Below are 13,217 nucleotides of genomic sequence, written 5' to 3'. Positions count from 1 at the left end.
CCTATGGCCTTTTCCCCTGCATGGCCTTCTTAGAGCAAACCAAGTGGCATGTATTTTACTAAGTTCCCAAACAACATTTACGCAGGTAACACTCCCTGCAGATACATAAACTGAGGCTCAACAAGGTTATGACTTACCCAAGAATATATAGCTGCTAGGAAGTAAATCAGGCCATCATTGCTTCTGTTTAGCGGCAGGAATAGACTATGAATTGCTAGCACTTTCTTTTTTTAAGCAATTACTTTTTGACTTGTTCCTCAAACCGAAAGTGCAAGAAGTATACAACTTTCCCAAATGTAGACTAGAATCTGCAGCTGCCACAATGCCACCTGCTGTGTAGCTCTGCTTTCCCAGAGTGGAGGGACTTAAGAAACCAAATGATCTGAGCTATTACTGCCCACCTCTGGCTTTTCAGGGCAGAAAATTCATGAGAAGAGTAATTGTTCAGAGAATGCTTGCAACTGTGGGTTAACAAGAAAGGCTGCATAACTTGACATATCTGCAACCAGAGCAGCCACCAACCCTGACTTGCCCAGCGGCAGGAAGATGATTTGTATTTGAGTTTCTGTATGTCCAACTGAACATGCCTCCTCATGGCCTCTATTTCTGGGCCCTGTGGCTGCAAAGTTGGCTCCTGAGTTGGGAGGAAAGGTAAAAGATGCAGCTAGAAGTGACTGGAGAGGGTGCGGTGGAGGGGATAAGGCAGAAGAGAGGCTGAGAGCTGAGCTGCACAGGTGCCTCAGAAGGGGCCAGAGGTACTCAAGCTGTCCTGGGGGGAGGGGCTGCTCACCACCTTAAGAGTCATGGCCAAAGCCACTGATTCATATTTGACAGCGACACTGCACTGCTTAACCACCAGCCAGAGGGGTATTTTTTTATTATTATTATTCCCTGTTGCAATTATAATTACTGCTTATTAAGGAAAATTTGGGAATTTTATGAAGAATCACCCAACTGCTACCATTGTTAATCTTTTGGTGTTAAATGTTCCTCTAGACATTTCTGTGCGTAGATTTTTGGTGTGTTTACACAGTTGTTATTCTACTGTATATACAATTTTATGTCCCTTTTGTACTTAACATATAAACATTTTTTCCATGTTAATAGTCTTAAACAGAATTTTATGGCTACAGCCTCTTCCATTGAGTTTCTGTAGCATTGTTTCCAGAGTTGGAGGGAGAGTTGGGTTGTCTCCTGTTCTAACTCACACTGGAGCTGACTGCAATGCTGGGTGGATTGTTGGGCTCCCTGGGACTGCCCCCTGGTAACTAAGTCCCGTGGGCTGATGGAAGGAACCACTACCCAACCCTCAACCCTAGCCTCTAACAAACAGCCATAAGGCCAGAAATGAGTGACTGGGAAAGGCAAGCCCAAACCAAACTTGATCTTCAAAGACTGTATTTGGCACACACCTCAGGCTGCCTCGCATCCCCCATTGTTTTACCTCTAACCCTTGATCAGATTGGCAACTTGTAGTTGGAGTAAGTTTCATCTTGCCAGGCCCTGGTTTCTGGAGGACAAGGACAGTGGGGCCTCTTTGAGCCTCCTGTACCAGGTCTGGCAGAAAGCCTGTCCAATTGCTTGGTAACCCACTGCTTGGTAACTCCCGGAGCCTGCTGCTCTAGCTCGACAAGAGCTAGAGCTGCAGGACCTGCTTCTTGCCCCTTGCCTGGCTCTCTGAACCAGAGAAGAAAACCATGGGCCTGCCACATTGCCCGTGGTCATTGGAGGTTGGCTAGGGACTCTGTGACTGGCAGAGGGAACATTCTGGCTTGTGTGGTAGGCCAAGCATAGGATCTCCTGAAAGACTACTCAAGGAGGAGATGCCCTCATGGCCTGGTGGGAGGGCTGCTGCAGCGTTTGGCTCTACTAGGAGACATGAACAAGTAGGTCAACATGGCTTCCCTTGCAGCAGCCACACCTCTCTGGATTGCTTGGAACTGAGACCCACTGTACCTACTCCGCAGGCCCCCCGCCTTGTGCGGAACAAGAGCAGGCTGTGGGGGCGAGCCCGCTCAGCAGTTGATGTTGGTAAGAGAAGCAAGCACAGGAGATGGTGCCCACACTCTTACTTTGCTCAGGCAGGAGGGGGAGGTCAGTGCTGAGGAAAGAGGAAGTGAAACTCCTACAGGCTGGGAGGGCAGCACTCCTGCACTTGCCTGCTTCCTGACTGGAAGAGTCCTGGAGAGGATACCCAGACCTTCCAGGGCCAACTAACTTGTCAGGGCCCAGGTGTAGACAGGTTCATGCCTGAAAGTCCGATGCCATGGAATATAGCTATGTGAAAAAATGGGAAATGTCTCCGGTTGCAGTTTTTCCTATCTTCCTTGGAGAACATACAGGAAATGAAATCTATAATGAGTAAGTGGGCAGGAAAGGGGGTCTGAGAGCCTCTCAGATTAGTTAAATACACAAGTTTTACCATCGACCCTAGGACCCACTGGCTCTTCTCTTTCCGGGCTGTAATTTAGGGCTGAGTTGCCTGGTAAGAATTCACCTCAATTGTAAACTAAAGTAGGAGTGATTCAGGGAAGAGTCAGGTCAAGCTGAGGTTATGAAGGTGTTTACCTTGTAATTCAACAAATACTTCCTGAGCACTTGAGCCTTGGTAAGTTCCAGGTGACAACCATGTTGTAGAGAGGATAAACTAAGCTGTTCATCAAACAGCAAGCCCTAGGGCCCTAACTCGTCTCCAGCCAAATCTAGCTTTATAGAAATTTGCATTCAAAAGAAAGTGAAAAGGAAGCAGGGCGGTGGCTCATGTCTCTAACCCCAGCACTTTGGGTTGCTGAGGTGGGAGGATCACTTAAGGCCAGGAGTTTGAGACCCGACTGGGCAGCATGGCAAGCCCCCTCCCCCACCCCCCGCGTCTCTACAAAAAATTAGCCGGGCGTCATGGCACACGCCTGTAGTCCTGGCTACTTAGGAGGCTGAGGCAGGAGGATCCCTTGAGCCCAGGAATTTGAGGCTACAGTGAGCTATGATGACACCACTGTACTCTAGCCTAGGCAACAGAGCGAGACCCTGTCTCTAAACAAACAACAACAACAAAAAAACAAAGTAAGTGAAAAGGCAACCCTCCTGGTATCTCAAGCCCAGAGCTCACAAGTGGTAGTAGAGACCTACTTTCTGTTCTCTGGGCAAAAATTCTCTGGGGATCACCCAAGCTGAGAACCAGGAAGGCTACAGAGAAAACACAGTCCTGGTTATTTGCAAGCTGGAGCTAAGACTGATCCACTAGAAGGTAATAGCAATGGATCTCCTTAATCCAACCTGTACAGCAATACACGATTCACAAGGGCTCTTCTGCACACAAACATTTAATAAAAGGGAGGTGATGGGGAACAAAGGCATCATTGGGGTATCAGACAAAGGCAGGGCGAGGGCCAGGCTGCAGGTAGCAACTGGAGAGCACTCGCCCAACCAATTCAGGAGCTTCTCTTGCCCTTTTTTGATCTCCCACAACTTTAGCCCCAGAGCCTGTGTCTCACCTCCAAAGGCAGAGGAGAGCAGGGCAGGACCTGAGCTGGTCTCTTCTCGGGGGCTGTGCTCAAGATGGCTGTTCCAGCAGATGTGAGGTTGCCCAAAGCTTTCTACGAGGCACCACACATGGACTTTGGGGGTTGCTGAATGGATGCCCTGACATCCATGGATTGGAGACCTGGATCCAAACACAGCTAGCTGCCCCTGGTGGCATCTCTGGCTAATACCCTTAGCCCAGATGTCCCCATCTGAGAATAATACTTGGGACTGTTGAGGATCTTGTCTGATGAGCCTCACTTGGTTTTCCTAAGTTGTAAAGTGCCTCTGCCAGACAGATGTTATCACTGCAAACAGGATCTGGTGGGCTGAGCAGTCCACACACTTCCAGCTCTGACTGCCTGGTATAAGTGTTCCCCTTGAAATGGGTAGATGGCAAGAGCACTGGGCTGTGGCTGGGGACAGGGCAGGCAAGACCTGCTCTTGGCCACAGTGGAGGGGTGCCCAGATCGCACCCGGCACTGGAGTGGTTCTGTGATGCAGTGTCTGAATCCTCAGTGGCCACTGCTCCCTTGGCCCTGGCTGTGCAAGGGAATCACGAACACAGAGACATCATCATAGGACACCTGCCCTTCCCCCGTGGGACCATCCTTCCTCTGTGTGCTGTGTATCAGCATTTTGGCCAGCTCCGAGAACCTGTGAAGACCATCCTGTAGATATACTTCAGGGGCAGAACAAAGGGGCAAGGCCAGCCCTCCAGTAGAACTCATTGCACAGGACTGGATACTTGGAGACCCAAGCAATGCAGTCTGACTGTGGGCCAAGCAAGCAACAAGCTGAGAGGGCCACAGGTTGGACCACAGGAGTCTAGACCCAGAGCTTTTTGGAACCCACAGTCTCCCCTCCTCCCCCAGGGAAGCTTGAGACAGCCCTGATCCTGGCCACCTGCCCTGAGTCAGGCTCCTTGTCAGTGCTGTCTTCTGAGCCATAACTACTACTTGGTATGGCTGCTGACACCAACCCATGCCCAGGCAGGTCCCCAGCAGCTACAGTACCTGTGTGGGTCCTCTCGGTTCCCAGGGAGGAAACTCCGTACCAGCCATGCCACCTGCTCATTGGACAGGACATCCCAGAGTCCATCAGTTGCCATGACAATCACATCCTCCTCCTGAAGCTCCAGCTGGTCCACATCCAGCACCGTTACCTGCAAGTTAAGCCTGAGGATGCTGCAGCATTCCCTTCCCTGCTCCCACCAGCCTCACTGTCTGCCTTTGTGGGCAGATGGAAGCTGGGGTGGACGACCTTGTCCCCTCACCTGTGGGATAGAAAGCAAGAAGGGCTTGAGCTGGATGTTCGTGTCCAGGACTCTGAGCTGATGGTCTCCCAGGCCCCGAGAGACGGCCAGTGTTCCCAGTAACCGAGCCTGGGGGCAAGGGAGGTATAAGGTGATGGCAAACAGCTCCAGCAAATGCACCAGAGCTAGGCCCCAGCACTGCAGAGCACACAGGGAGAGGTGCAGCATGGCCCTCAGGAGCCCTGGGCTGAGGGAGCAACATCCTGGTCTCACAGCTGACCACTGCACACCTGCCACAACTACCGTAAAGGGACAAAGGGGCTCCCATCTCTGCAGGGGGCAAGTGGAGAGGGATTCTTGGGTGGAGGGCAGTCACTGACCTGCCTACCCTGTCCATGGATCAGTGGGTACTTGAGATCTGCTTTCTCCACACGTTTGTAGCTCCTACCAGGAGGAGACCCAGCATCAACCCAGGCCCCAGACCCCACCTCAACTCCCCCCCAACTCAGGGCCCAGCTATCACACCCTCAAGGTACCCACCCTACCCAGGTAAAGGGGGATTGCTCCAGGTCACACAGATGGACCTAGGCCCCAGGGCTCTCCCTTCCCACCATGTCCCCTCACCCTGCTCACCAGCCGCTCATGTGGTGATCCCTGAACAAAACCTTCTGCCCCAAGTCATCCCCCTTCAGCCTCCGAGGAAACTCCAGTCGGGTAAACTCACCAGCCAGAAGCTCAGGGTAGACAAAAGCCTAGGGTGGGAAGGCTGTGCTCAGGCCAGGCTCCCTCCTACGGCCTCCTGTGGCCCTGGACATAGGAATTAGGGCAGGGTTCCACAGTCTCCCCCTGCCAAGGACACCTACCAGCTGCTGGATTCGTTGCCGCTCAGTCTCTGGGGTGAACTCAGAGCTCAGCAGCCGTACCTCATCTCTCCGCACGAGGATGGCCCTGGATGGGGTTAAGGAGGGGAGGCAGAGGTGGCCTCCACCCTCATCCATGGCCACCCTCTTGCCAGCCCCTCCTCAACCACCAGGAGCCAGCTCTGCCCACACTGATCCCTTGCTTAAAGCCCTCCATGACTGCCTAGTTCCTGCAAGGTAAAGGCGCAGCCCTTCAGCCCATCACTTGAGCTCTCCTTCCTCCCCAGCATCCACCGCCCACCTTTACACATGACACATGCCAAATACATACACAAACAACTCAGCCAGTCAATCTTTCCCATTTCTATCCGCCCACTTCCATCCTCCTTTCACTGTCTCCACTGCCTCTTGTGCCCTGCCTACCCTCCCCCAGCCCACCCTCCAAGGGGCAGCTCACTCACCTGCTATCCCCAGCATTGGCCACATACAGCTTTCCCTGCAGGGACACAGCCACCAGGGCTGTGCAGCCGCCCACCTGGCTTGATGCCTCCAGCTCCCGCCCGATCACCTCATCCTGGGGCAAACCAAGGCCACCTTAGCTGCTCCCTGTACTGCCACCATACCACTTTATCCCCCAATTCCCACCCTACAGTTCACTTCCACCAGAAGACCTGGCAGTCCCGGCCCAAAGTACAGCCATGCCTCCAAGATCCCTATAGTCAGGAGGTCCAGCCAAGGGAAGTGCTACTCAAAATAGAGGAAGAGAAACAGGGTGTGGAATGAGATGATGCAGGTAAAAGCACCTAGCACATAGTAGGTGCTAGGTTAGTGGGAGGAATTATGATGACAATGATAGCTGTTAGTAACAAACCTACCCAATCTCATCTTCCCAATTCAAGCATCCCGGATCCCCATGGTGTACAGGGATGCTACTCCCTTAGGTCCCTGGGGCAAAATCTTCCCTTTTTCCCCAGCCAAAGGCCACACACTCACACACTCCTGGAAGGCACTCTCCAGAGCCCCGATCACCAAGTCTTCTGCCCTGATGCCCTTTTCCTCAACAAATTGTGGGTCACTGGGGCAAATGCAGCGGCCACTGAGGTGCATGGGGGGCTGAGTGGCCACCAGGCCCTCTACCACAGCTTCCAGCTGCCGGCGCAGGCAGGAATGCAGGGTGTTGGCAGCCAGGATGGCTGCTGCAGGACCGCCGTGCCCATCAAAGAGTGCCCAGTAATGGCCCGTCAGGAACTGCATGAGAAGGGCTCAGTGTCAGGTCCTGCCTGGCTTCCTCAGCTGTCCCCAGGCCCAGCCTGAACTAGGACAGCAGGCAAGAATCTCAGCCTGCAGGTCCTGGCGCCAACCTGTAAGAGGGGCTCATGCTAGGCTGCACGTACCTCCTCGGGGCACAGGGTCAGCCACTCTTGATCATCTTCAGCCCCAAACTCACATCGCCGGATGCACAGTTTCCCACAGGCAGCTTGATCCTCATTGAACTCAGATTTCTCTGCATTGATGATCCTGAGGCCGGGAAGTGGTCAGTGACCCTTCAGAGACACACCTATGTCCCCATGAGCACAGAGACCTGAGCTGCCACGCAGAGACAGGAGCCCTCCCCTCTGAGGCAACAGCTCTCCAGTGCTGTCCCTGCACACACCTGGACAACCACCATGCAAGTTTCCTAACCACTCAGTGGCCTCCCGCTAAGGTAAAAAGTCGGGGCCCAGCTCCTCTGAAGCCTACCTGCTGACCCAGGGCTAGGAGGTAAGGGCGGGCTGCCTGGGGAGATCTGGGGCTCCCTTTCCCGTCCCCTGCCGCATCTCAGCCTGAACCCTGACCCATACAACATAGGCCATACCCAGGGTGGGATGGGCGGGAGTGGGGGTGTCTCCAAAGGCCAGAATGCTGGAACTCTACCGAGTCTCTGGGCCTCGTCTTGGAAGCCCTTGGGGTGTAGGTCCTTCTCGACCTCCAGCTTTCTCTGAGGGAGGCTGGAGTCCCAAAGAAAAGGCTGGGTTGGGATAAGGGGGAGGTTGTCAGCGGTCCCGAGGTGAAGGCAAGAAGGGGTTATCCACAGGTGGGTGGGGTCACTCACTCAGCTTAGCCTGTTTTCTAGGTCAGCACAGAACCCCAGGATGGATCCGGCAGGGTCCCCGGGCCGGGGGTCCCGGGGTAAGGGTCGCCCGGGGCGGGGGCACTCACTCGGCGTAGCCTGCGTTCCAGGGCAGCGAACGGCCCCGCGCGGGGCTGCGCACGGGCCGGGCATCTGGGCGGCGCGAGGCGTCGGCAGCGCCTGGGCTGGAGCCCGAGCCACGCAGGAAGCGGGGCCGTCGGTAGGGCACGGGGCTGGCACGCGGCCCGGGTGTCCGCGGCGCGGGGAGCGGGTCCCCGGGTAGGAAGCGGCGCCGGAACCAGCCGGCGGACATGGCGCGGCAGCAGGGGGCTGCCCGCGGAGCCGGGCCGAGGGCCGAGCGGACCCCAGCCGCCCCGCCCTAGGCAGGAGGAAGTGGGCCGGGGGCGGGGCCGGGGGCGGGGCGGTGACGACCCCAAACCCCACCCTCTGGCCCGGAGTCTGGGCTGCGCCGCCCGCCCTGTGCTTATCCGGCTTGTCCAGCCTCATAACAACCCTAAGAAGCAAACGCTGTTATCGACCCCACTTCATAGGCAGGAAAACAGGCCTAGAGAGGCGAAGTCGCCTGCCGTGTGTCACACAGTAACACCAGGGAGAACGGAACGTTCACCCACACGTGTGGGGCACTAGTCTTTGAGGGGGAAAGTCCCTCCCCTCTACCCAACGGGGCTGTGGAGGGTCGGTCAGCAGGAGCTGGGCCAGGTCCATGGCAGAGCCTCAAGCCTCCTCCTGCTGGGCGGGGACCTTATGCAAGGGGAAGATGGGGACAGGATGTGCTTGGAGGTGTCGGATTGACACATTGAGTAAGAGTGTCTCAGAGCACAGTGTTCCGTCCGGTGGCCTCCCTTCCTCACCCACCCAGCCTGGCACCCTCCACCCCAGACCGGGCTTAGTGGTTACCCTGGCCTTCGCAATGCTGAGAGGCTGCTCCCACACTCAAAGCCAGTCTCCCAAATGGCTGCCCTTCCAATCAAGATGTCCTCTCTGGACAGACAGCAAGATCTTCACTGGAGTGTGAGTGACTGACGGACAACAGGAATCTATGGGAATTTAAAGGGGAATCCGTGGTCCCCCAAAGGCTCCCCCTGGTCAGAGTGCAGACCTGGGACTAGCAAAAGTGAAAGACTTTCATCTGAGCTGGAGGCAAGATGTTGCAGTCTCTCCACTGGCTAGCTGTTGCCATGTGGTCAGTGGCAGTGTCCCCTTGACATGTGCATGTTAACAGAGCACATTGTCACCCTTCTGTCATTTATGTTCAACTCCCTGTACAATGCTGTTATTTGTATTTCATAATGGAAGATTCTGAGGCCCACAGAGGGGAAGTCTCTGGAGCGGTGCTGTTTCCATTATGACACTGCAGCTGACTAAATGCCCCCTCCCCAGGGAATTTCTCTTCCCCTTTCCTCCTCCAGGAAGCCAGAGCTTGCCAACTCAAAGCCCCTAAGGCTCCACAGCCCAGTGCCCCCAGGTCGGCTATATGAAGTGTCCCTACGCTCGCCTCCCCTCCCTAGGCCAGGCTCAAGGTCAGTAGGCCCCACTTCCACCCAGCAGCAGCCCTGCCCCATTGGGAGTTCCCCTGGCCCAAGGAGGAAGATTGAGCTGTGCCCAACACCCACTCCCTCAGGTGACTCAGTTCCAGAGCAGCCTGAGGGCTAATTTACTGAACCCACTGTGTGTGCCAGGCCCACACTGGGCACAGGAGCACAGTGTTAATGGAGAAGAGCCAAGCTCCTACCCACTGAGTCCTCCTGCAGTGATGGTGGAAGTCCTGGTGGATGGTGCTTGATCCAGCTGGCAAGGGTGTAGGGACAAAGTCAGAGAAAGTTTCCCAAAGGACATCTGAGCTGAGACCTGTCATTGGGACAGAAATGGACCAGGGGCCCAAGGTAGGGCAGGCCTAATTCAGTCTGTGGGGTCACCCCCTCACCCTACCAGTCAATGGCTCAGAAGCATTTTTTTTTTTTTTTGAGATAGTGTCTCTCTGTGTCACCCAGGCTGAAGTGCAGTGGCATCATCATAGCGCACTGCAGTCTCGAACTCTTGGGCTCAAACAATTCTCCTGCCTTAGCTTCCCAAGTAGCTGGGACTACAAGTGTGTACCACCACGCCCAGCTTCAGAGAATTTTAAAGTCTATAATTAGAAGAAACAAAGGAAACACCCTCTATTCCCCAACCCACTGTCTTGGACTTACCTGGGCAGGGTGAAATATCTGTTCTTTTTCACAGAAGCTCTGGGCAGCCAGATGTCACAGACAGTCTATTGCCGAGCTTAGCCACTTCATATTTTCAGAGCCATGTGAAGCCCTGTGGCAAGGCAGTCTGAGTGTTCCTTCAGTGCCACCAGGTTCCTCTGGACCCCTAGGTTCCCAAGTGCCTCTGTTCTTGTCTGGATCCTAAGCCTGCCTCCTTTTGTTTACTCCCTTATTTTGCTAAAGCACATCCTCCAACAACTTCCTAAGAAAGGATGACTGGGAGGCAATTCCCTGGGTCCTTGCAAGTCTGAAAGGGTTTTACTTTTGACTGATATTTGGGCTCAGAATTCTGACTGCTCTCTGTTCATTGTCTTTTTGCTGCTGTTGATGCTGCTGAAATCCAGTACCCTTCTCATTCTTAGACCTTTGGATTGGCCTGTGTTTGCCTTTTTTTCTCTCTAGAAGCTTCCAGGCTCTTCTGCCTCTGTTGTCTGCAAATGCAGACAAGATAGATCCTCCTGAGGTGGGTCTGTCTTCATTCCCAGGCTGGGCCCTCCCTGGGGCGATGCAACCCCTCACTCCCCAGTGGCACCCTTTTCCTCACACCCTTCTCCCAAATGCTCAGGGGAGTCCAAGCTCGCCCTGTCCTGGCGGGAGGCCTCTCCTCAGCAAACTCACCAGCACCTGGGGGGTGGAAGGTAGGGGAGGAGCAAACCTAGCAAAAGGAAAAAACTTTTTATCCTTCATTTTTTTTCACTCAACAATGAAAAGCTTTTATTCGGTCCCACATCTGTTCTTTAACAAGATTTATTTCAGATTTAATTTTTTTAATTGAATACTTTCATATGACTCAAAATTCAAAAGGTATAAAAGTATATTTAGCAACAAGTCTCCCCCGCAACCCATCCCCTGGCCACCCAGTTCCTCTCCCAAAACACATCCAACATTACTAATTTTGTGGGGATCCTTCCAGAGATGTCAGGTGTATTCTGTGCAAATTCAAGCAAAATATATATATGTGTGTGTATATACACACACACACACACACATACACACACACACAATTTTATACATATAAAATCTTTCTTCCTCCCTCCCTTTTTTTTTTTTCTGAGACAGAGTCTCACTCTGTTTCCCTGGCTAGAGTGAGTGCCGTGGCGTCAGCCTAGCTCACAGCAACCTCAAACTCCTGGGCTCAAGCGATTCTACTGCCTCAGCCTCCCGAGTAGCTGGGACTACAGGCATGTGCCACCATGCCCGGCTAATTTTTTCTATATATTTTTAGTTGTCCGATTAATTTCTTTTTATTTTTAGTAGAGACGGGGTCTCGCTCTTGCTCAGGCTGGTCTCGAACTCCTGAGCTCAAACAATCCGCCCGCCTCGGCCTCCCAGAGTGCTAGGATTACAGGCGTGAGCCACCGCGCTGGCCTCTCCCTCCCTTCCTTTTACACAAATGATGGCATACTCTATGCCATATTCTCACCTGAAATTTTCATCTGAGATTCCCCTATCATTTTATATGAGTCCTTGAAGAGCTGCCTTGTTCTTTGTTAGGGCTACGGAGCAGTTTCTGTGCAACTGTGGGACTCTATGTAGCTATCTCTCCAATGATAGACATTTAACTTGTTTTCAATTTTTTGCTTTGTATTTTTTTGTGTGTACATATATTGGTAGGATCATTTCCTAGTAATGAATTGTTGGGTCAAAGGCATTCATTGTTCATAGCAGCACTATTCAAAATAGCCAAAAGGTGGAAACAATCCCATTGTCCATCAACAGAAGAATGCATAAATAAATGGTGGTATACACATTTAACAAAATATTATTCAGTCATAAAAAGGAATGAAATACTGATATATGGTACACTATAGATGAGCCTTGAAAACATCATGCTAAGAGAAAGAAGTCAGACACAAAAAGTCACATATCGTTATGTTTCCATTTCTGTGAAATACCCAGAATAAGTAAACCCATAGAAACAGAAAGCAGATTGGTGGTTGCCAGAGACTGCGGTAGGGGAGAATGGGAAACAACAGCTTAATGGGTATGGGGTTTTATTCTGGAGTAATGAAAATGTTTTGGAACTAGAGGTGGTGGTCGAACAATAATAATGTCCTAACTACTGGCGGAGGAAAAACAACAAATATGTAAATATATGTCGGAAAGAATGATACAGGGTCAGCCAGGCAGTAGGGGAGAACTGCAGCTGAGGTAGCACCAAATGATCCTGCCTTGTTATAGTTCATCCAGTGAGGAACATTTTTACCAATAGCATGACTTCATTATTTTTCATTAACCTGGTTAATTCCTGTTTCCAGGAGGTCAAGGCTCTTATGGTTGTGTGGAATTGCCAACTGCTCCTGTGGAGGGGCCAGGTCTGACAGCTGATGTAACCAACAGCTCTGCATTGGCAGGGCTCAGAGTGTGGGCCCTTGGCTGAGAACAGGTCTCCCGAAGGCAAGCTGTAGGGCCACACAGCAGTTTTATTTTCCATTGTGAGTTCTGGAGTCATGGCAGGGAGCAGACTACACAGGCCCAGTCCTCAGGGTGTCCACAGGTAGATGAACAAGAACACTCCTCAATTTGGAGTGAGCTGGACTCTTGGGTTGAGAAACTCAGGGCTTGGGGGACACAGAGGAGGCCTCAGTTTCACCCAGTCAGGGCTGGGTAGCAGGACAGTAAATGGAGAGGTCAAGCTGGGGCCGGATACCAGGCAAGCCACACGCTTCATCATCATGTCTCAGCAACCGCAGCCCAAAAAGGCGGCCTCCTTGCCAATCTTCCCAGCCAAAGTCCCTGGACAGGCTCTGATGGGGCCAACTAGGGTCATATGCTCATCCTTGACTCAATCACAGCGGCCTGGATGATACCAATACATTGACTGACTGACAGAACAGGCTGGTACTGGCACCAGGAGGGCAAGGTATAGAGACAGAAGTTCATTAGGAGGTGGGAAGTTCCTCAGGCTCACCAAGCTCAGGCCCTCCTTCAACCTCTGGGCCTTTACATGTGCAGTTCCCTCTTCTCAGAAAACTTTTTCCTCCACTGGGCTGGGTTGCTCTGTTCTCCCCTTTAGGTTTCGGCCCAAATTTCGCCTCCTCCTGGAAGCCCCTCAAATTCTCTGCCTGGCCACCACAGACACTGTTCATCTGCTGGCTCCCTTCTAGAGTGGGTCTGGGCTCCCACTGTGAGAGCAAGGCCTCTGGCCATGATCACCCCGAGGTGCCAGTGCTCCACGGGACGCGCTCAGGAAACGTACCCTG

General features: G+C 52.9%; 1 protein-coding gene across 3 annotated transcripts; it reads right to left on the bottom strand.

Annotated features, from left to right (window-relative positions):
- Nucleotides 1–3,310: 3,310 nt before the first annotated feature.
- Nucleotides 3,311–8,095, bottom strand: PPM1M (protein phosphatase, Mg2+/Mn2+ dependent, 1M). Of its 3 annotated transcripts, none has more exons than XM_012639143.1 (10): nucleotides 7,834–8,095; nucleotides 7,029–7,152; nucleotides 6,628–6,882; nucleotides 6,096–6,208; nucleotides 5,638–5,722; nucleotides 5,408–5,526; nucleotides 5,155–5,218; nucleotides 4,796–4,903; nucleotides 4,536–4,684; nucleotides 3,311–4,176 (listed from the first exon to the last, which is right to left on the bottom strand). In XM_012639143.1, exons 1-10 carry the CDS (start codon nucleotides 8,055–8,057, stop codon nucleotides 4,035–4,037), a joined length of 1,383 nt encoding a protein of 460 aa, XP_012494597.1. In that variant the 5' UTR covers nucleotides 8,058–8,095; the 3' UTR covers nucleotides 3,311–4,034. The 3 variants fall into 3 exon arrangements, with proteins under 3 accessions (XP_012494597.1, XP_012494615.1, XP_012494606.1); XM_012639152.1 differs by having other exon boundaries at nucleotides 4,083–4,190; XM_012639161.1 differs by lacking the exons at nucleotides 5,638–5,722; nucleotides 6,096–6,208.
- Nucleotides 8,096–13,217: the final 5,122 nt, after the last annotated feature.

The sequence above is a fragment of the Propithecus coquereli genome, unplaced genomic scaffold (assembly GCF_000956105.1).
Source record: "Propithecus coquereli isolate 6110/MARCELLA unplaced genomic scaffold, Pcoq_1.0 Scaffold1, whole genome shotgun sequence".
Lineage (NCBI taxonomy): Eukaryota > Metazoa > Chordata > Mammalia > Primates > Indriidae > Propithecus > Propithecus coquereli.
This window is presented reverse-complemented; position numbering and strand designations above follow the sequence as displayed.